The 24,230-nt window shown below is 40.9% G+C and overlaps 1 protein-coding gene across 2 annotated transcripts; it reads right to left on the bottom strand.

The window, feature by feature from the left end:
* Positions 1-3,841: 3,841 nt before the first annotated feature.
* Positions 3,842-23,644, bottom strand: TACC3 (transforming acidic coiled-coil containing protein 3). 2 transcript variants are annotated; one of them, XM_048081130.2, is made up of 16 exons: positions 23,490-23,644; positions 19,832-20,012; positions 19,536-19,681; positions 16,048-17,091; positions 14,842-14,938; positions 14,203-14,395; positions 13,108-13,160; positions 12,142-12,275; positions 11,944-12,055; positions 11,080-11,232; positions 7,766-7,842; positions 7,641-7,684; positions 6,579-6,739; positions 5,661-5,767; positions 5,326-5,446; positions 3,842-4,019 (listed from the first exon to the last, which is right to left on the bottom strand). In XM_048081130.2, exons 2-16 carry the CDS (start codon positions 20,009-20,011, stop codon positions 3,951-3,953), a joined length of 2,691 nt encoding a protein of 896 aa, XP_047937087.2. In that variant the 5' UTR covers position 20,012; positions 23,490-23,644; the 3' UTR covers positions 3,842-3,950. The 2 variants fall into 2 exon arrangements, with proteins under 2 accessions (XP_047937087.2, XP_047937094.2); XM_048081137.2 differs by lacking the exons at positions 19,536-19,681; positions 19,832-20,012; positions 23,490-23,644 and adding an exon at positions 17,835-18,054.
* Between the last annotated feature and the right edge of the window lie 586 nt (positions 23,645-24,230).

Genomic DNA, 24,230 nt, shown 5'->3' with positions numbered 1-24,230 from the left:
ACATGCTAGGCAAGCCTAAGCAGTTACAGTTGCTTTGGAAGCCTAACAGAAAAAGGAGTCCCATCATAAACAAACTGACCAACATCAGTGCAGAGACTGCCTGCACAGTGGCACAGCTGAGAAGAGTCCAAGGGCAGCTGCATGCCCTTAATTAAGACTTCAGTCATATGAAGAACCTGGGAAATGCCATGAAAAGGTGTTAAAAGCCCAGTCCCCTGAAAGACCTTACTACAAACACATGAGTGCAGTTAGCTCACACAAGCAGGTTCAGGACCTTTGATCCACCCTGATCAACTTTGAAATAAAAATATCTCATCCCATATACTTGAACCAGAAACAGGCTGTCTGGAGCAAGAACTGTCACCCTCTGTTTGTGCAGCACCTAGCAATTACTTATATTTATATAAATATATATTACTTTAGTATAAATAAAGAAAAACAAGTGAACACAGAGGCACCAGGCAGTACGCTATTTCCCTATTATCTGCTTGCTGATGATAAATAGCAATAATATAACAAACCAACCAGCTTGATGCCTATCTGAAGGTAGTGTACTCTAATCTCATCCCACTGGAACACACAACTTTAGTACTGTGCATCCAGCCACCTATATTGTATGCTGTAAAGGTGAATTCTTCTGATGGGGACTGTCCAGCATTAGAGGAATTATAGTAAAAAAGAATGATGCTTTGAAATAGGGACAGTGACACTTAAACACTCTTCAACTAGGAATTATGAAATATTAGACTTCTTCTTCCAGCCTGTGAGTGTTAAATTGAAGATATTTTTCTCTGCAGGTGCAATATATAAGTTATCCCTTCTGAGCTGTTTAAAATGCAAAGGTCAAAGCAGCCCATACAAAGCAGCAAAAAAGAAAAAAGCCATGCACAAACTTGACAAGCAAAATGTAGTCATCCAAACTGAAAGTTAAGCAATACTTAGGTGATGAGCTTTGGTAATTCACACATTCAAAAACTCATCCTCTTCAGTGCACAGGCATTCACAGCCATCTCTATTCAAGTGATGGCTGTCACATACAGCCAGTTATCTTGTACGCAGGGAGACAACCAGCAAATAGGAGAGCCTCAGGCAGATTTCACAGCACAGTAGTCACAGATTGCAGTAGGACTGTGGTGTGCTGTCTCTCAACATCTTACTGAAGTGCAGTTTCCATTATGCAATATCAGTAAGCAATGAACAGCCACACGAGATGTGATTCTGGATAATACGCATGATAACGAGACCAAATGAAAGTTTTATCTGGTATGCTGCTCTCTTACTGGACTTGATCTGCATCCACCTCAGTCAGCAGATTGGGAACTAAGGTATATGCAATGCCCTTATATTCAAGGAAGGGAACAAATAAGTTGAGAGGCTCCTCTCCTTTCTCCACTTCACAGCTCTCTTCCCTTTATCCACTGAGATACTGGATCAGAGACAGTCTGCACACGCAGCCCACCCGAAGCCATCCTTGGACATTTCGCCCTGAAGGAACGAAGGAAGGTAAGGAGGGTGCCAGTACTCCCTTGTGCAGCATTTTCCTAAAGGTATACACAAAATGCCTGTAACTCCCCCCATCCCACATCCATAGAGCAGAAGGGCAAAACTAGCAACAGAGACCCTGTCCCACAGCCAACTCTAAAGAACTTGATTATATTAATTGGTGGTATGATACTACTTTGATAGCTGTAGCACTGAAGTTCCAGATAGCATTATCACTATTTATATACAGTCTGTTGGCATACACCACTTTGCAGCTCTTCATCCCTCCCAACAGGAATCTACTAGAACAATTGCCTTATTAGTATTTAGCACAAGTCAAGGACAATCTCTGCTTCTGCAGTGTGCTAACACACAGCCCTGTCAGTATTTGGAAGAGCAGCAGCTACATCTTGTGGGCAGATTTGGCATTGCAAGTTTATTCCTAATAATATGAATTTGTAGAGTTATTAGTTCAAGTTCAGTTTTGCATTAAGCTAGTCAGGGATTCTCCTGAAGTGACCTGTCTTTTTTTTTTTTTACCCCTTTTTGTGCAAGATGTACAAAGTGAATCTTCACAGCACACTGATCCCCTGCAAACCAGTTTCTTCTAATCAAACAGCCTTTTGCCTAGGCCAGTTAGTCCACCTAGATCATCACACCGCAGATGATCCATGATCCAACACCAGAGAGAAAAGGACTACTCTTTGTGGCTGCATGTTTATCTTACCTAACTACAGGCTAACATCAACCTGCAGCCTCAATGTTCACTGAGGACTTCAATAGAAATTAGTCTCCATAATTAAAAATGTGAGCAAGAGTTCACATTCAAACAGAGTTGAGGAATTTGGTACCTGTTAAGTCTGCTACCAAGGGACTCTCCAAGACACAGCTTGAAGTAATCCCCGTTATCTGAAGTTCAGATAGCAAGGCTTTGTTTTTGGACAGTCTGTTCTATGAACTATTTCTTCTCTGCCTCCATTTAGCACTTCCTGAGCAACACATTAACAAAATCTAGCAATTTCTGTGGGAAGTAGGTATTCAACATCATTGCTACTGACTTCACTTTGTAGTTTCAGCACTAACCTGGGAAAGTGAAAGCCAAAGAAAACTCAACACACCATGAGCTTTGAAGTGTTAGTTAACCCTAGAGTGGAACAGGTCTCTAGTATTCCAGCTACATACAGCGTCCTGTAAACATACTGATAATGGTAAGTAGCTACCTAGCCAGAGTATACCCCAGGTTCTATGATCTCTTAAGTACTGCTAGTCGTTTTTCCTCCTGCCCCAAGCAAATTACCCTTAACAAATAAGGGAAGGGCTCCAAGTACAGCTACGAGCACACCCAGCAGCAACAACCCTTCTGAGAGAAAAATGCAGCTACTAGTTCAGCAAGTGAGGGAATGACCTCCCAGTAATATTAAACAAAAAGCTGTAGCTTACCCAATGAGACAATCCTGTAAAAGGTCTGTTAGGTAATAACTTATCTGACATATCTACTACTGCCCTAATTAAAACTGACTTCATTACGACCTGTGACCTGCAGCCTACTACATTCCTCAAAGCCTTTCCATAAGAGTGGCATAGAGCTCTGGATGGCTGACTGGAAAGTCAATAGCATCAGACTAATGACTTGAAAAACATTATGGCAGTAGAGTAGCAAGCAAGTCTGTCCTGTTTTCCAGGCCCTTGGCTGCTTAGCCCATCTGAAAACAAATCACTTCAGCTCAGGTTTGTATTTTTATTTTAATAAAGAAAAGCTGAAGTTGAGATTTTTTTACATCACTAAGTGAAAAAAACATTATCCTACACCTTCCCCCTCCCCCCCCCCCCAAGTCCTGCTTGGAAATGAACAAAGTACAAAACACTCCTTTACAATATTCTGCTCAGTATTCACTTTCAAGATCAGTAATTGGCCTGATTTACTGCAAAAAGTGATCAAGTCTTCTTAAGGTTCACAACTGTCTCTTATAAAGAAGCAACATAAGTCACCACTGACAGGACATGACGCCTAGTCTGCTTAAAACTCCAGTTCTTTCTTTATAGCATTTGCAACAGGTCAAGTTCTGTTACAATCCTTTAACTTTGGAAAGTTTTGACTGAAATGACATAGCAGGAAGTGCAAAATAGAGACATGGCCTATGCTGACCTTCATCAGCAGAGCCAGGTCATCATCGAATCTTGGTGTTCTCACACAGGGAAGAGACTGAGGGTAAGATGATTAAAAGTTTTTCCTTCGAGTGACGTATGTGAAAATATGCAATATATTGATACGTACCAGAAGGGACAATTAAACTTCAGTATTTATAAACATGTCAGTACATTGACATTTCCTACAAGAGACAATAATATACAAGAGGAGTGCAAATCAGAAGTTTTATTTTTTTTCCCCACATACATAATTAAAAGAGTGAATGAACACACGGGACAGGGAGTCAGAGAAACTAGAAATATTTACAAAGACAGTTAAGCTATCCAATTTTTTCCATCTTCAAAATCAAGTCATCACAGATTTTTGTTAGTTCATCATTTTCTTTAGTCTGTTAAAGAAAAAAAGAAGAGTTACAGGTACATGTAAGCTATGCCACAGCCAAGTAGCAAGCTGAGTCACAATAAGTCACGTTTCCCAACACAGAATAAAAAGTCTGTTTATATGCTAGTGACTTACACAAATTTAGTCTAAAGGGACAGCCTACTTTATAGGTCTTATGGTACGCTTAAGAGGCCCAGGAAGTGAACCAGAATTAACTATAGTCTCTCTACTTGGACAGAATTCCATAGATCAATTTATATCTAAAAATTTTGGGAAAATTTGACTTTTCAGACTCGAGGTCATTTTGTTACGTATACTGAAATTCAAGCCGATAGCAACGGTTTGGATTTTAAACTTCACAAGACAACTTCAGACAACTCTGTGGGATGATGCTTTGGTACTTTTACTGACATGTGGCAGTAGTTTCCAGCTTGTGTTAATTGCTTGCGTGGTTAAACCATTTTAATAAGAGTTCCTAATATAAAATACAAGAAAATATAATCTTAACAGGAAAAAAAAATAGTTCTGTGCTAAATGGCTCATCTCGTCTTTCTAGTTACAGGCCTACTGTTTCCTCATTTATTCAAACCTTAGCCATAGCCGTAAAGACATAAATACAGGATTACTTTTTTCTTAACAGCAGGAATGCATCAGCATTATCTGTTTTTGAGTCTTCAGTGTTGGCAGAAGTACAACCACGATGCAGTGGAACTAGGAGCATGCATTTCCAGCAATATAAGTTTTAAACCTCAGAAATACTTCTGTTTATTTGTTCTAACAAAGGAGACTGATGTGGCTTTACAAAGCATTTCAAGACTTCATCCATGAAGTATATTTGATTGCAGTGTTTCATAAAGATTAAGGGCCTGAACAATATTGAAAGAGTTCAGCCAATACAAAACAGCTTGACTAGCGCTAATGGCTTACAAATCGTATGTCTACAAACAAGCTGAATCAGGCAGTTATTCAAGATCATTTCCAGATTCTGCTCTTGGATGTGTTTAAGTTTCAGAACACTAACTTCTTCAGTAGTTCAGAGAGCCTGCTGAGGCAGCAGCCTCGACTGGTCATTTCTGTGACCCACCTACGGGAACAAGCCCTTTTGCTCCAAAAAAAAATCTGTACATACAGATAAGGCACACGTCAATTATGTCAAGACTCAATTTCAGTACTTATTTCCCAACACCTACCTGGACAGCAGTCACCAAAACCAGCACAGTTACTAGGACTATTTCCAGTAGTGGTGCAAGGTATTTCTTCAGCTTGTCTAAGGCAATAGCTTAAAGAGACTCACTCATGGCATTTTGACTAACCTTTTGTTCAAGGCTCCTCTCTAAAGACTGGATCCTCATTTGTTCTTTGCGAAGACTGGCTTGGAGTGCTGCAGTCTCCGATTTTGCTTTGCTTCGTACCTGGGCAATTTCCTCATTTGCTCTGGAATTGAAGCAAAATGAGTTTTTAATATCACCTTCAGACAACACAGCAGAACTGTTCACAGAATCACACTAGATTCTCATACTTGAATATTAACCCCCCCCCAAATCAATACTTTAAGCCAAGTTTTGGCATCAACAAGCCCCATTTTACAGCAACTGGGCAGAACTGCATATTTCACTCCTAGTACTCGGTTTCTTGGCTTGGTACTTACTGATGCAGCTTTTCTTCAGCATGTGCCTTTAGTGCCTGATATCTCTGTTCCTCTCTCTTAATTCTAGCCAGGTATTCTTCAGCACATTTTTTCAAAGCCTCTTCATTCTGTCCCAGGAAGAAGTTTAGTTGGCTTTTTATGTACTAGCTTTGTGCAAAAGTCTTTCCATTTTACAAGTCAGCTACTTAACTACACCAAAGTGACAGTATTTAGCAATTGTTCCTATTATTCTAATTGGTAAGTCCCATAAGCTTTGAAACAAGTGCAAAGCCTCCCTACTAATTCCAGCTCTTGACTTTAGCAACTCACTGTCTCCAGGTGATGCTTTAACTCCGTGCTAAGGAAAGGGCTTTGGAAAGCAGGGTGGAGAGATGGAAAGAATGCAAGATGAAGGAAGTCTTGCATTGGTTTCTGCTGAATAAGTCTAAGCATTTTGTATAAGAAACCATTGTTTATGATCATCATTAGCTTCATTCTTCCGTCTCTGAATGTTTGACTTCACCAGCTTAAGCTAAAGAACATTCAGTAAAGTATATCATTGACTTGTAATAGAAAATCCTCTTCAGCAACCATTCAACGCTACGTAGGGGAAAACAAGCTGCCCTTATGCAACAAATTGCTACAGTAGATTTGTCCCCATAATTAACAGAAAAACCAACATGCATACAATAAGAAACAGCTCATTTTTGTTTGAAAAGACTTCGGCTTCTAACAGAAAGATCATTATCATACTTTAAGCCAGCCACTAAACATAATAGATCATTTTTTAATCTTTAAAGCAGACAACTTGTTTTACAGGCTGTGCCTCTACTAGCTAATTAATGGCTGCTCTAGAAATTCATAACTTATGATCTTCTCTAAGAGAAAAGGAAGCCGTATTTATCTTGGAAGAATATTATTTGCATTATAGCATCTTACTTTACGGTAACCCTCCAGCACTTCTTTCTGTTTTTCAAATCGCTTAAAGAGTTCAGAAAAAGATTTCTCCATAGAATTCAGATCTGAAATAACTTGCTGCTTCTCTTCCACCATCCTCTGGATTTCTTTCTTTGAAAGCTCCTTTTGCTTCTGAGCATCCTCTAAAGAAATTGGAGGTAACAGGGTTACACTCATGATAGTTATTGAATTAGTATAAAGCTAGATCCATAGTATGGACAAATAAGCCCCCAGATAACACTATGAAAAGAGATTTTCATAGTGTAATGTCCCCTCCAAAAAGGATGCTGGAAAGTAGCAATATTCTCTTAGTTTGCTACATATTCTCTTGTACTAACTCCAAGGCCATTAAAGATTGTGATTATCACAATAGTTGAATAACTGGAGAAGACTGGGATAACAAGACAAACTGGCCTGGCAAACCCTTCCAGGACAACTTTTTGCTGGCACACCTGAGCTACATTTCCCATAGGCTTACTTTTAAAAAAGCATACACACACAAAAAAAACGTAGCATACTGTTCAGTTTCCTTAAAGAACTACATTTAAGCAAGGCACAGATTTGGCTAATTCACTTGTCAGCTAGGACAATGTACCTATGTAACAAGAATTTTACTTAATGGTCTTCAAAGTTAGGAAGACAAAATTGATGGAAGCAAATGCCAGATCAGTCCAGCAAGATCTACTGACATCCTATCGCTTAATTAAGGCCAGATAATAAACCGTTAAACAAGCTACAGACATCTGGATCTGCCAATTTTAATAAAGTGGTAGTTCACAGTCCACTGGAGCGTCAGAGGATGTTAGATGTGTTCATGCTTGCCTCCCAATGTCATTATCATCATCTACTAAATCAACACACAGCCATGTCTGTATGAATATTCATTGAAACGTTACCCTCTAAGTACCTTGTCTGAAACCTTATTCACCCTGAAAGCACTTGAAACATTAATGACATCAGAAGTGAAACAGTATTAAGTTCAGTTGGCAACCTTAGGCTAAGCACCGCCCCCAAAATAATTTAAAATGTAAATTCAGAACTTACCCATCATTTGGGTTATTGTACCTTCAAACTCAGCAACTATTTTTCTAAAAACGGAAAACAAAAGTTAAACCATAAGATAGAAGAAGTAGCTGGAGTAAATAAGCAGGCACAGAAGCAATGCTTACCCCATTTCCTTGTATTCCATATGAAGCTTGTCATACTTCTTTTTCCATTCGAGAGTCTCCAACTGTTTATCTTGAACCTTTGAGGGAAAAGTAAACCCGTCTCTTTCTCAGGAAGTGATACAAGATTTGATACTAGGAACTGTCCAAAGGGTAGCTTAGTTATACTTAATTTTCCCCATGTCAAATTCTAACTGCTTAACAGGTTCGAAGTGAAGTGTTTCTTTACAAATTTGAGTCAAGTAAGACGTATGTGAAAACTAGAACTCAAACCACATGATTCCTAGTGTTACCAAATTTTCTCAGCTGGCAAGATCAGAGCCAGCTCAGTCCACCACCTGCCTGCTCTTATTCATCCTACACATAGGTCATTGCTCATGGGCCAGTAATGCTCTGTCAAGGAGTAACACTCTCTCAAGTGACATATATCCCCTTTTTATTTACAAATCAGATAAAGTAAGTCACATCTACTGACCATAACACAGGAAAGACAGCAAATACTGAAAGGCTATGCTGGTCAAGATTAAATTGCTGTTTAGAGTCATGTTTATTCAATAATCCCTCTCCCTACCACATTTCCAAATTTAAGACACCTCAGTCATCTTAAAAATAAACATAACTATTTCACATCAGTTTAATTAAAGCAGAGCTCACAGTAACAGCAAAGAGTGCTTTTACTGCTTTGCTTAATATTAAATACTTTGTGCCAACTCCAGGAATTCAGTTTTGTCCCAGGATTTCTACTAATAGCTATAATGTTGATAGTTGACTGTGCAGTGTGGGAGGCCTTGAACATCGAACAAGGCCCAGAACAGCCCTGAAATTTGAACAGGAGAAGGAAAGAGCACATGATTACTGCTGGCTTCCTCTTAAAGTTGCATGGTACACTGCAGTATACTGGTTTTTTGGCAGTTTTAAGAGTAAATGCATTTTAAGTGTACTGTAATATTTCAGATGGCAGGAAGTGAGCCACAAGTGAAAAAGAATAAAAAATAAGCAGAATCTGAACATTTCAGCTCAGGAGATATGCTTGCAGAAGGCATGAACAATAGTTAAGCTAGAAACAACTGCTAAAACAGCAAAAGCGTGTTAAGATAGAAGCTTTCATTAGCAAACTCAGCTGAAATGGTTCAGCAGACAAAAAAAGCATGCTTTCATGAAACAATGTATTTGCTCAGAAGGAAAATACATTTTCCCTCCTCCTCTCATCAGCTTGAGTTGTTTCACAAAAACAACATCTTAAATTCAATCCATCTTGCTTTCAGGTTAATACAGTAAACACAAGCACTTCTATCCATTTTTAAGTGCCCCAACAGCCGGTGTAACAGTCACATCTGCCTTGCTGCAACTATTTCTACATGTTTAATGGTGCTCTAATCTCTCACTTCAAAGAAGTATGTTCAAAACATTACAAGCTTTACTCCCTGTTCTTATCTAACATCTTTGTTTTAGATCAGTGCACTAAGAGCTGACCCCTGCCAGAGTCACACATTTCTCATTTCGTGTACTAGACAACATACTGGATAAAAAGTTACTCCCAGAAAAGGTAGTATTTTTATACTCCAAAGGGAAAGAAAAAAATGTAAAGCAGCAAGAGGCTGCAGGTCACCTTCACTAAGGGCATTTACTGGTTGCGATATTGTTCACTGGGAATTTAGAATGCTGTTTTCTTCTTTAGTTAATTTTGAAGTGAAAGCTAGCTTTATGGAAACTGATGCTTCAGTCCTGCTCTTACAATATTCAGTATTAGTAAATTCACATAATCCAAAAGCTATAATAAAGTATCCATATTTTTAAAGTGAGGGAATGCACTATTCTTTTGGCATCAGGGAGAAGGTGGGGTTTCAAAAGTGATTTCTGTAGTGATTTAGTTACAGAAGATAATGAGGAAAGTACCCCAGGCATCAATACTTGGCCCAGTCCTGTTTACCATTTTCATTAACAATCTGGATGATGGGGGCACAGCATACGCTCAGTGAATTCACAAACGACACAAAAGGGAATGACCAATTCACCAGAGGGTCATGCTGTCGTCTAGAGGGACCTCAACAGGCTAGAGACGTACAAAGCCCTGCACCTCAGGAGGAACAACTGGCACCAATACGTGCTGGGAGACACCCAACTAGAAAGCAGCTTTGCAGAAAAGGATCTAGGAATCCTGGTAGACACCAATTTGAACATGAACCAGCAACGTGCCCTTGCTCTTAAGAAGGCTAACGATTCTTGGATGCATCAGGCAAAGAGAGGCAATCCTTCCCCTCGCGATCCTTTCCCTCAGCATTGGTGAGGCTGCACCTGGAGTGCTGGGTCTAGTTCTGGATCCCCCAGTACTGGAAAGAGTCCAGCAGAAGTCCACCAAGATGGTGAAAGGACTGGAGCACTTATCCTATGAGGAGAGTTGAGACTATTCAGCCTGGAGAAATAAGCAGCTCATGGAGATTTCATCCATGTCTGTAAATACCTGAAGGGAAGATGCAAAGACCACCGAGCCAGGCTCTTTCCAGCAGCGCCCAGTGACAGGACAAGAGGCAACAGACAGAGGCAACACACAAAGACTGGAACACAAGAGGTTCCCCCCGAATATCAGGAAACAATTCTTTACTCTGCAGGCAACGGAACACTGGCACGGGTTGCCCAGAGAGGTTGTGGAGCTCCCCCCCCTTCAGAGAGCTTGAAAAGCTCCTGTACGTGGTCCTGGGCAGCCTGCTCTGGGTGGCCCTGCCTAAGCAGCCGTCAGACCACACAGCCTCCAGAGGGCCCTTCCAACCTCAGCCATTCTGTGAGTCTGTGTTTAAAATCCCACTGACTCTTTCTGCCCCTCCCAACTAATATTAGTCCAGAGCGAGCTCCAGATCTCCCCACCACTTGTTTTAGTAGCTGGACATACTGACATGCCTCCCTATTCCACAAAGAAGTTATCACCACACTGAATTAACATTACAGATTTATCTTGTTTTACTGAAGTAATTATATGAAAAGCTGCCCCCCTCCTTCCCACTGATAAGAACAGATATTTCCTGGGTAGTTTAATAAGAAGTATTTTTGATAACTGGTATCAAGCCCCAAATCATTTTATCTGATAATGCTTTTTAATATGGATCGGTTCTAAGGCAGAAAAGTGAAGTTTGACGTATTTGCTTAAATATCAGCTCTTCACGGTTCTATACTGATTGCTCCTATCAAGCACACAACAGGCTTTTGGGGATGAGATGTTTATGTCAAGTATGACTGATAGAACTGCCAAGCGTAGAACTCTACAACACATAATCTAAACAAAAGGGATTTTCAAGGCTATGCAAAGACAAATGTCACCATACCTCTCTTTTAACCAGTTCAACAGCTGCATCCATGTCTTTTTGGCTATATTTTAGTACATCTATAATAGCATCCACCGCAGCATCTGTGGAAGCAGCAAAAGGGAGCGGAGAAACGTTGCTAGTGAGGGAGTCTGGGATCAAGGAACCTGTGTCCTGTGAGGAGACAAAAGTTAAGTGATTCTGAATTTTTAATGCAATCATTAGCTGTGTGTAGATTACTCAATGTAAATGAATATATTCCACTAAGCCCCCCCCAAATACATCCATAACTTAAATTACCATAGCTTTCTTATCTTGTAGGTATTTTGTAAAGCTACATAGTTATCTGAGGTGTAACAGAGTGCTAGCCACCAATTATCTGCTGTGTTTCTGATAGTTATGACACCACACTATTCCCTATGAGTAAATAAAACACCTTTTCAGGATGAGATACCCTGTGCAATTCTGTTCATACAAGGGTGTTCATTGCTCTGAAGCTTACACTGTATGACATCAAGTTTAATCAAAAAGTGTTTTTCATCTCAGCAGGGCAATTAAAATACAAGTTTGTCTTATTTTTGTGGGTTCAGCTGCATGAAAAAGATTGGTTGATTAAAGCATTTTTTAAAAACAGCTCAAATTCTCCTAGACTATGTGCAATGTCACCAGTTTCCACAAAAAAGATTTGTAATATAAGAAAACTAAGTCCATCCAGAAGTTCAGCTTTGATATGAATAGTTATCCAACCCTTCTAGGACAACAATTTAAATAAGCCTTATGTATACTGCAATCTTTAGAAGCTGTGAAAGTCTTAACTCCAGATTCTGGCTGACCCCCTCCCCAAAATAACAACATGAAACCTAGCATCACTCCAGACATCCTTACAGAAGTTGTAAATGTTCCTAGAAGATCTAGTCCTTTTGGTTTTTCTTCATTCTGAAGACTCGCTGCAGGCTTTTCAGCTTCCTCAAGCAGTTTGCTTGGATCAGAAACAGGGCTAAAAACAAACACACAACATAATATTCAAGTGCTGCCTTTCCTTGTAACGCTACATACGACAGTCTAGATTAAATCAATACCTACCCACACTGTGGTGGAGCAGTCATGATGCTTGTACTTGTCTCGATGGTGCCAAAAATTGGTTTTCTTGGACTGTCTCTCAACAGAGGGTCAAACTTCAAATACAGCGATTGTTTCCTCAAAGCAGACTCTTTGAACTGAGGGGAAAAGGCATAAACTGGCAGATTTGCTGCTTCATAGAATAACACACACGCAAACCCCCACACAAATAACCCTCTGGAGAGAGGGTGAGCCTATTCTTCTGTGGCCAGAGTATTGTTCTCAGGAGAAAAATACATAAGCTTGTGGGCACTGAGTTCTTAAGTCCTTATGTAACATCAAGTGAACAGTCCTCTGCTCACAGATAGAACCGAAAGGGCAAACTTTTACTAACTATTCAAAACCAGTAAAGATGCTGAAAGATGGTACTGCAAACTGAATGAGCAGTCTTGTCTTTTGTTTTTGTTCACATAACAATAAGGACAAACACAGTATGACTAAAAGACAAATTTAATTTCTGTATATTCACTCTATACTCAAAGCCACTCCCACCCTAGCCCAAAGCAGGAGAAAAAACAACTGAACTGAATTGATTGAAACATGAAATAGCCAATTCAGAGTCAGATTTCCTGAAACTGCCCATGAAACGGAAAGGCTTAAAAGATCTTTTCAAAACAATGATCCTGCACTTTCAAAGCACGCTGTTCTTGCCGTTTGGGCAGAGATGGGAAATGTCATCCATCCAAACTTCACCACTGTAAGGAAAATGGCAAACTCTGCAAACTGGAAGCATAGGACGTCTGATCCTTTGCAGAATTGCTTATAACCATATTCCCCCCTCTCCATCATGCCTTACAGACACATTCCTATGAAATAAACCTGTATTTCTGTAAGCAAGTTCAAAGATACTTCACAAAAACACTTAAGGCTTGACAGCTTCCTTTCCACCCAGCCAGGGAAGCAAACAAAGCATTTCAATACAATACTTACTGATGAAGTTCCAAACTGCTCCAGATAGTCTATTTCATTGCCCATTCCTAGAACTGGAAAAGAAATGATATGACAACGTTGCATCTTTGTTATCTCACAGTGAAGCATCTACAGCTATGCTGGTGTATACAGCCAGTAAGTTTGTGCTCCTATCTTACGAGCTCATTTTCCATCTGCTAAAAGATATTGTACTTTTATCTTAAAAAGAAATAAAATAAAAATCAGGCAAAGATTTCTAAGATAAATGAATTTATTGCCACTATTTTTCCCCAGATACCTGTAAGAATATGCAAAACTTAACACAGTTGAAGAACTTCTGTCGTTCCCTGGTTAAAGTGATAAGCACACCCAGATATTCTACTCTTTTATACAGTGTCCCGTGAAAGAGTAAGACTACCAATCACACCTTTAAAATTAGTATACAGCTCAAAGCTCAACCATGAAGACATAAGCCATTTCGCACACTGATTCCACTCAAGTATTAAGCTGCAGACCGCATTGAAGTCATTTGCTCATCCTTCCACACAATGATCCTACAAGGAATAACCTTTCCAGGTGTTTAACACCAGCTATGTGGTACGTGTTTGAGATGCATGTAAGTGCAGAACGACCACCCACATAGCAAGAAGCAGTGAGTACTCAAGCAGTACTGAGGGCTTGCAGTAACCCTCAAGACTCACAATTACAGGTAGTTGCATAGCTCTAGTGTTCTCCATTTAGAAACCCCTTAATACCAGAAGTGATTTTAAGGCCAGAGGTTTTCTTCTTAAAAAAAAAAAAAGCTGCCACTGAAGCTCCAAATAGATTATTTCTACACAAGCTTAGGTTTCATCTTCACAGGCAGCTGATTGCTGATAGCCAGCTATTTGAGTTTAGTTTAATCCATTATTACAGAAAAAGTCAGAAGCAAGCTCAGGTACATTTCCCACCCTGCTAGTTACTGTGTTGGGCTTTCTTTTCCCCCCCAACAATCCTTCCAGAAGAGCAAAATGGAAGATGATAAAAGCTAAAATCAGTACTAAAACTGAAGAGAAATACATGCACAGAAGTTACTGTAACAATATCTTCCATTTTGCTCTGAAGGAGTATCCTTACCTTCTGCTGACGGTCTGAAGAGCTCTTCAGGTTCAGCGCTTGCTGTCTGCTCATCTGCTGTTATTTCAGTTTTGTGTGAGCTAGGTTTAGTTTCTTCCGCAGACGTTGACCTTTTCCCACTGTCAGCAGAAACTAAATTATCTTGAGATGGAGCATTATCTGGAGACACTTTAGATGGGCTTGTTTGCTTCTCCTGAAGAGAAAAAAACAATCCTTTTTATTGTTTAAAATAAAAATTTAAATGCAATATGAAAATCACAATAATAATAAAATTGGTTTGTCACAAATTAGCTGTGCAACCAGGATAATAAGCCTCAGTAACTCACAGACATAGGAACTAAACAGTACCAACACTAAGTACAGGAGCCACTTTTTAAGAATCCACACCCTTGTGTTTGTCCTTCTATGCAACTGCTGATCAAAAATGATACCACATACCAAGGCACCAATTGTCTGTCTCTGATGTTACCTTCAAAAGACAAGTCGGCACAGTTTACATTCACTCTAGAACTGCTGAAGCTTCATAAAGAAATATTCCTTGGATAAAATATCAAACATGGGTCTGACAAGGCTAAGTTGCAAAGAACTTTGTTCCATGGAACAATTTGGTAAGAGCTGGCTATCTTTTCTATACCTTACCATTGCTGGTGCCTCTGGACATTCAGCTTCTCCCTGAACCCCTGGAGTGTCTTGCATTCTTGGCTTGCCTTCTACCACATTCTGTTTGCCGATTTCCCTTGGTGGGGAGAGGAAAAAAAAAAAAAAGTCAAAATCCCAGTCACAGACAGTTCTGAATTTTATTTATCAGATATACTGAAGCACTGAATAAAATAAGCTTATTTGAGCGCTTCTACTGCCAAGTACAGGAAGCTTCAAGGAAGATGAGGATGTAAATTCTCTGTCTTGCCTAGTCACAACTTAAACGACAAAGCTCTACCTCCATCAGAAGCAGTGCTATCTGGGAAGCAGAAAAATCACAGCAGTATACTTGTTCCTATTCACTTAACACCCTTCTCATTTCCATTTGAGCAGCCCAACATTTTTATTTTCATTTTTAAACTAAAGATAGGCTTTTGTTTAATTAAGAGCAGAATTACAAGCAGACTGCTATTTTTTTCACCAAAGCAATGCTGTCATTCTTGGTGTAAGCCACAGAACTTCATTAGAGAGGTCCAATACTTCAGTTAATGCTGACAGCATAACTTTCCACTTTGGTAAACTGTAGCTGATTACAGTACACTGGGAGCAAGAGCGCAAACATTTCTGTCAAATCAGCATCTCCTGGCAGTCTACTTCAGGTGAGTTCCTGGCTGCCTATTGTAATGCTGACATTTTAATAGTTACACTTCCTAGGAAAAGCAACACAACATCTCCCATTCTCAAGTAGAAGCTTGCTTCATCTGGTGCCAAAAAAAATAGAACTTTCATGACAAGCATTTTTATAGGAGATAGCATTCAGATACCAAGAAAATGCAAGGAAGAAACAGCACCTCAGAGTTCAGCCAAGACACTAAGTATAGAACAGAACTGCCTAGTTCTTCCCTGTAGTACCTGATGTGCAACACTGCCTACTTACCTGTTCACTGAAAGATAATAGTAGTTACCTGATACTTCACATTTTACTTTAATCTTGGAATAGGCAAAGAGCTACTTGACCAAGGCATTAATGCTCTTCCCATGTAAGTCTACCCCCTTCCCTTCCTCCAAATTTAAGGATATCTTTTGCCCAGAGCTAGCCATGGTTTCTCCAATGAAATCTTAGCTGCCGCGACATGTTGTGTTAAAGGTCACCAAGTGCAATAAAAGAAGTGCAACTTCTACTTTCAGTTACACAGATTTACTTACGGACTTCTGGGTTCTTTTCTCTCAAGAATTTCATCAGTAATTGGTCTGTCATCCTGCTCCACTTGAAGAGGCTCCTTTCTTGGTGAGGTGTGATCCTGCTCCTCTTGCAGGTGAGCTTTCTGAGAGCTAGGTTCAGAGCATTCGGGTGAGGTGGAAATTTTAGAGCCTCCTCCAAAGGGATTAAAGTTTGGATCATCAAGTTTGTCCCAGTCAAACTTATAAGATGCTTTTGGAACAGGAATTTCATCTTCCACATTACTTTTATTTTGTACTTCAGTATTCTCTGGCTTTGTTTTGGTAGTCAGAATTTTTTTGGAAGGTGGTTTAATTCCAGGTCTTTTACCTAGTTTCTTTGGAGGTGGTTTTCTAGCACTGGTATTATCAAAGTCAAATTCCAGTTTTACTGGTCCAGCTTTGGGGACACCAGGCTTTTCTGAAGGTTCCCTTTTGGAGACAGCAGGCTCTTCCGGAGGCTTCAACTCTTCTGCAGAAGCTTTTTCTCCTACTGAAACATTCTGAAGCTTTGATTCCCCGGTTTTAGAAGAATCAGTTACATCAGAGCTACTAGGACCCAGATTGCCAGATTTATCAACTTGGTTTACTTCTGTGGAAGTTGACTCCTGCAAAGAGTCACTGATAGCTTGCTTTGGGGACAGCTTGGGTTTGTTAGACTCCAACTCTGTCAAGACAGATTCTTTTCCAGCAAAAAAAGTATTCTCCTCTTCACTTGGATGCTCAGTACTTGCTATAGCTGAAGAAGCTGTACTATCCAGTGGAAGAGAATTACTACTTTTTTCAGAAGTTTTCCCAGGGCTGCTAGATACTCTTACAGGAGACTTTTGCAGATTTCCAGGGGAGTTCTGCAGCTGCATTGAACTCTGAAAGGGATTGATGTCATTTAAGTTATCAAAATCAAGATTGTAGGAACCTCGGCTCTTTACTGGCATCTCATCATCTGGGAAAGCAGCAGCACTGACTTTCTCTGGCATTTGTGTATTTATCTCCGTATTACTTGCTTCAGCTTCAGTCTTTTGAAGACTCAGGCTGCATTAAAAAAAAAAAGTCAAATCACACATGATATAGCTATTTTTTAGATAGCATTTCACATCATCTTTAAAGAGATATTTACACAAGTAGCTTTCTTCAGATAATAAAAATTACTGGTGTAATAAGAGAGCAGCTGAGAGCAAAAGAATACCCTAAAAGCAAAAATTCAGCTGCCACCTAAACAGTCTGAAATCACAAGCTAGCACATACAAGCTACATGAAAAACCAATCTTTGAAGGTACTCTGTATTCTTACGCTCTCAGTTCTACACACAACTACCTTACGCCAGTCACCTCTGATGACCTGTACTCACTACAACATGCAGACATTTCCATGTCACTAAGCAGTATGAAATACACGTTGCTTAGGAAGAGTTATTAACAGCAAGGAGTTTGAGGAAAGGCACAACAAGTTGTACATTTTTGTGTAACTTCATCCATGAGTCATGACCGAGTCACAAGACAAAGACTAAACTAAATTATGATTCAGGTTCTCCCATTCTAGTCAATGCTCCATCTGGTCACCAACAGATTTTTTCCCCCCCTACTGAAAGTATCCACTAGGATATCAACTGCACAGGCCTATATGTCAAAACAGATCCTGCATTTCAGGCACTCTGAACTCAATACAACACAAAAGCTGAAGAGCAAAGCAGTATACAAGAGAATACTTCTCCAGTAAGTAAAACATAAGACTCTCTAGCAGAAGAAACAGGTTAAAGAATGCGTTTGTGTACTCACTACTGTTGGGTATTCTACAAGTCATTGCTCTCCATGTTATTTCCCCAAACTTGACTTAACTTTTGAGGCTTTGCCTCAGACTGCAGAGAGTTAAGCCATTACTTCCTGAAACAGGATTTCCTCCCATTGTTTTGTCCCTGCTCAAAGTAGCTATTTCTATGTGCCATTCATATCTGCTGTAGAGCAGGTCATGATTAAAAGCCCGTCAGTAAAAACACTACTCTGATAAGCCCAAAAGCAAAGGCGGGAGATAGAGTTCAGGAAGTTCTTCTCACCGGGTTGGAGTGCCTCTTCCCTGCGATAGTTCAGCCCCAGACTTGTTCAACTGCTCAGGCCCCTCCCATTCTCCTTCAGTGCTTAACCTAATAAATGCCAGCCCAGAGCAAGACACCTGCTTGAAACTTGGCTTACTTTGTTCAGAGACCAGTCAAAAGTGACCTTCTTCAGCAAGGCCCACTCCTTTAGTTTGTTTGCTACAAACAGATTCTTATATTTTAAATGTAGAAAAGATATGCACGGTAAACGTGCTGTCTTGACACACACTCATGCCCCTAATTAAAGCCAATCAGGTGCTAGCCTTTTTAACTCAGTTGAGCCATGCATGTACCAAATCTTTCTTTAAACAATAGGTTTGAGGCATAAACATAATTAAGTTACTTAAAAATTGAGGTGGCTGGCTCAGATGTACTTTTCTAAACTAGAGTGTATATACAAATTTAAAGCTGAAGCAAACCTAAATACTTAATGAACATGTAAGCATTCAATTTTTCTCCTTTCTCCCTCTACCAAACACAAGAAGTGGGATCAAATGAATACGATAGGGTAGTTGAAAACAAAAGGATGTACTTCCTTACAGAAGACAAAGTTAAGATCTGAGGCTTCTTGCCAGCCACTGGGCACTGTAGATGCCAGATGTTTGCACAAGTTTAAGAAGGGACTGAAAATTCAGTAAGAAAAATACGCATTGAGGCCTGCCTATTTAGATAATATTTTATCATTATACCATTATAGCAATACTTGTAGTAAAAGAGAGGTTGCAAAACCCTAAACTGTAACATTGCAGACACCTTGTGCTCTTCTCTAGACAGTTGCCACCAGCCTCCTTAAGACCCAGACTGCTAGACTGTTCTTACTTGGAATTGACATGATATTCCCTGTGTTATTAGATTTACTTTAATCTTAACACTCCTTGGCTCAAGGTGGCAATTCAAGCTAACCCTCCAGAAGATGTATCCTAAAGGGAAAGCCTAAAGAGATAAAACAGTACCTAACATAAAAAAGATGAAATTTTAAGGCTTGATTAACTTCAGAATAGTCATAGCCCTGCATGAAAACCTTACCGTAGGAAGCAGTTTCACATTCTCTGCCTAAAGTGCTTCTTTTCTCTTAAATTATTTATGCTTACTAGGATAAATATATACACTAAGAAATATATCTTGTTATAGTCATCTCTAGGAAATCAGTTACTAAAGGAATTAAAAATCTAGTTCAATATTCAATATTACAACCACAAGAAGGCTTTCTTAGAAGTAGATACAGTTATCTTTGGAAGAAGTTTGTGTATCAAAGTCAGCATTAATTTTTGCTATTTCCATCTTGTTACAAAATACAATATTACAGTTCAAATATACAGGTTTATAAAGGGGGAAATTAGCTTGCAGATGTCCCCCATTGCTAATGCTGCTAGCAGTGAATACTTACTCAATACTGATGGGTGCAGATAAAAGATCATCCTGCAAGGCTTCACTGCAATCATCGAGTGTGAAAGTAGACTCAAGTTTGTCTGTCATGGTAGGACTCAAGATTTTTCGAGTTTGAGGATCTCTTAGAGGAGTTTGAAAGGTTACCTTTAAGAAAGTGACGGGGGAGGGCAGGGGGAAGGAAAAAAAGAAGAACATGAACACCAGAACATTTTCAAGCTCCAAACAGCATACGCATTCAGTAGTGTAGCTCATAGGAGGAAGAAGAACATAATCAATATGAAAGCAAAACTTTACCTTCATAGCTTTTGCCACACTTTTTGGTGGCAAGTTTTCTTTCTGGGACAGGCGCAGAATGGAAGGTCTTCCTGTAGGTTCCGGTGGTGCAAAGCAAAAACCACAGTCTTCCGCTGCTAGATCATCACTGATGTTTTCTCCATTTTCTCCATTTTCTGCATTTAAAATCTGCAGACTCATTCTAGAATATCAACACATACAACATCACTGCATGAATGAGAGGGTGTGGTCAGCCAGATGCACTTTCAGATAACTGAAGTTGGAAGCCTAGCACTGGCTAGAAAAAAAAAACAGCTTCAAAAGCAGCGTTAAAAGCATTCAAAATCCTGACATGAAAAGGTACCTCGAGACTATGAAAGCATCTAAATGCAGCATTTGTCCGGCCCCTCTGCTTTTGCTAGTGGTCTAGGCAGTTAATTGCTAATATTATGCTTTCCAGTTAACATACTACCCTACTAATTAAGCTGCCCATCCTTTAGAAGGAGGTCTATCATTTGCAAGTTTCTTCATTCCCAACCCCTTAAAACCAGCAGTGACGTGCAGTCACGTCTCTTGTAATAGGGCATCCAGCTAAGCAAAATTACAGCTTTTGCAAGGGGCAGATGACAATCATTCCTCTATTTTATTCACATGGTCTCATTTCTACATTGTATATCAGCAAAAAACAAAACAAATGTGTTTAGTTAGGGTGTGTTTAGGATCAGAGTCCTGAATAAGATTATTCAGCTTTTTCCAGCACTGTCTGAACACATACTGCTTTTGTGAAGCACATATACTTAAGAATCCTTTGTTGTATAGACATTACTAGTATGTAAATCTGAAAAAAAAAAGTAATTAATAGATATTTCTGAAATATTGCTCTTAAATAAGACATGCACAAAGCTTTACTAGACCATACAGGCTTGTCTAATTTTCCTAGTATTTCAAATGTGAAGGACTTGAAACTAAAGCTTCCATCACATCTAAGATCAAAGATCAAAATAACTTAGGAATACAAAAAGAACACTCCAAGTATCCCAGGCAAGCTAACATGTTTTATGTACTTGAACTCAGCCTACTTTTAATTCCCATTGGAGTCTCCTCTGTTTTTAAAAATTAAAGCAACAATTCTCAGTGGTGCTACTGACAACACAAAAAACCAAAAAGAACCAGAACACAAGAGCCACTTTAAGCAAGACCTAGGTATAACCAGTGTCCATCAAGGATGACTCTTGAGAAGCACAGTTATCTGCCAGGCCTCTCGCCAAGTGATTTCTTTCAAAGGAATTAAAATTAGAAGGGATGAGACATGACTTATGCAAGATAACCAGGATCATCAAGTAGAGATGTTGGCTTTCTGCACCGGATAACCATTCCAAATGATCTCAAAAGCTTGATTTGAACCAACAGCTGACCATTAGCTTCTTTTTCCATCCTCCATCATGCAGTCAACAAAATTGGCAGAGGAAGACTCCAAATGATCATTTTAATTTTCATAAAAAGGTAACAAGAACACTCCCACTGAAAGCTTTAAGTCACGTTTTCAATCTCGTTGCCCTTGTATATTCAAATTTCCATATTTAAGTCTCTGCATACATCTCCCCACTCTTACAATAATCCTTATGGGAGAGTCTGCTTCCTACTCTCCACTGAGCTCAGCTGCTTTGTCTGAGAAACTGACAACAGCAGGGTTTTAATCAGCAATAGAATGCAAACAACAGATATGGAAGCAATGCAAAGTAGGCCTCTATTTGTTATTTCTTCATTCTTTCCTTAGCTTTCACCACACTCATACTTTAGCCTAAGTTATTTTACACACAAAATATTTTTACATTAACCTGTAGAACTTGAAATAAAGCACTTCAGTGCAAGCTAAAATTGGGACAACAAATCAACAAATCTTTAGTTATTTTGTGCAACCAATTAGTTTAGAAACAAAGCCTAAGATGTGATGAAGTTGGCAGCACCTTTAAAACAAGCTCCATAAGCATGGGATGCTCACTTGGAGACTTCAGGCTTGTTATTCAGCTACACGTGCACCAGATTCAGATCACTAAAATGGTTAACAAATTGATCCTGTATACATGTATGTATAGTTGTCCAGACTTTTAGATATTAAATCTAGAAGTCAAATTCTGCATTTATTTAAAATATTTAAGTAAAAAAAAAAATACATCTTTGTCTGAGGTGGTCAGTGGCCAATGCATGCAAGTAAGGGTTGTGAAAGACAAGTTTTTCCCCCACTATGACCAAAATGAAGATCCCAAAATGAAACTGCTTCGTGTTTCTGAAGAATATTTATCTATGTACAAGCAGCAGTCTTCCATTCTGTATTTGAGAACATAAGTCTGGTGACACCAAGTGAATCCAATTTATAAATTGAGGGCTTCCTGGCAGCTAACTGTTATTTACTACTGGTCCCAGGTACACAACACCCAATACACCAGTATGGTCTCAAATGCCTGCACTGAACATGCAAAGCAAAAGCAGATTGTTTTTTCCTACTTATTTTTCCTTTTGAAGCCCTCCAGCAGCTAAATACAGAGCACTCACCCCAGACAAAGTAATGCAGTACGACCAACATTCACACCCAGTATTTCAGGCTGGTTTTCACATGTTAACTGCAGCTCACACATAACTAAGTGACCCAAGGCACGTGCTGCTGTGTTTCCCCACAGAGCTGACAGCTATCTTTTCACAGAAGGGTTGAGGTTGGAAGGGACCTCCAGAGATCATTAGTCCAAACCCCCTGCTCAAGCAGCATCACCTAGAGCATGCTGCATAGGACCACATCCAGGCGGGCTCTGAGCATCTCCAAAGAAGGAGACTCCACAACCTCTCTGGGCAGCCTGTTCCAGTGCTCCGTCATGCAAACCGTAAAGAAGTTCTCCCTCATATGGCAATGAAGCCTCCTGCGGTTCAATTTATACCCGTTACCCCCTGTCCTATCACTGGCCACCACTGAGAAGAGTTTGGCCCCATCCTCTTCACATGGTCCCCGCAGGTATTTGTAGAGATTGACGAGGTCCCCTCTCAGTCTCCTCTTCTCTAGGCTAAGCAGGCCCAGCTCACTTAGTTTTTCCTCAAAAAAAAAAGTAAAAAATCTTTCCTTTCTAGCACAAACAGCTCAGCACCAGCGATGACTTTTCCCGTTAACAGCCTCCTCCACAATCATAGCCTGCCCGACTGCAGAGGCCACCCGACTCCCAAACCGTTTGAGGGACGAGAACCCGCAGCAGCCCCAGCACAGAACAGCCGTGGGGGGCAGCAGCCAGCCCCCTCACCCCACTCCCTTGCGGGGGACCAAAAGGCGGCCTCAGCCCTCAGCAGCCGAGCCAGAAACGAGCATCTCCGCTAACCAAGCCCCCCCCCCAGCCCCTGTGGACCCCAGGCTCACAGAGCCAGACCCGTACCCCCCTCCCCTCAACCCCACGCCCCCCCCCCCCCCGAGACCCCCCTACACCGCCCCCAAAACCCAAGGACACCTCAAGCCCTTCCTGAGCCCCCCGCCGCCCCCTGAGCCCTTCCTCTTGGCCCCAACCCCATAAAACCCCTCACAAGACCCCCACACACACCCACAAAACCCTCCCAACCCCCCCCCGACCCCCAAAAACCACAGAGGGGCCCCCAAGCGCCCCCCAAAGCGCAACGAGGACCCCCTCACCCCCCCCGGCCCTACCTGCCGGCAGGACCCGGGACCGAGCCCCCTCAGCGCATCCAGCGGGACCCGACAGGCACCAACCCCCCTCCGCCACTGCCTCAGCCGCCGCCGCCTCAGGATTTCAAATTTCAACGGCGGCTCCAGCCGGCGAATGGGGAGCGTCATTCACAACGCCTTAGCCAATCGGGAAAGCGCGCTGCCAGGTGGGGCGGGGACCGAGGGGCGCCGCGCCAATAGGGCACCGCGGAAGGGGGTATTGCCGCGTGAGGCATGCTGGGAAGTGTAGTTTGCGGCGCTCCGCCGTGGCGCCGCGCTGCGGCCTGTTATGGCTGAATGGCTGAGCGCTGCTTCCCGCTAGGGCATGCACCTGCTGGTTCTGTGGGGAGAAAACTCAGTGTTTGGTGCTCTTCAGGATAAATTTGTGGTGTTACTGACACCCTAAGCTCGGGCCCCACAGGACTGAAGTGTAGTCACTTCACCAGGGCAGAGAGTCGGGTCCGTAAATCCTGTGGTAAATAACTCCACTTTTTGGTGTGACATTTTAGAAAAAGAACATTTTCATTCCCAAAATCCACTTGCAGCAGAAGGAAGTGAGCTAAGAGGGCTGCTGCAAAGTGCTGAAAGCCCATACGGATTTTCATGGACCCAGGCGGGTGCCTGCCTGTGCACATTGGTCTGTGCTACGCCCCCCCGATGTCCACACAAAGCAAAAACGGGTAAAAAATTACAGGTATAGACTAATATTCTCTGTGTAGGTGA

This window comes from Anser cygnoides, chromosome 4 (assembly GCF_040182565.1).
Source record: "Anser cygnoides isolate HZ-2024a breed goose chromosome 4, Taihu_goose_T2T_genome, whole genome shotgun sequence".
Taxonomy (NCBI): domain Eukaryota; kingdom Metazoa; phylum Chordata; class Aves; order Anseriformes; family Anatidae; genus Anser; species Anser cygnoides.
This window is presented reverse-complemented; position numbering and strand designations above follow the sequence as displayed.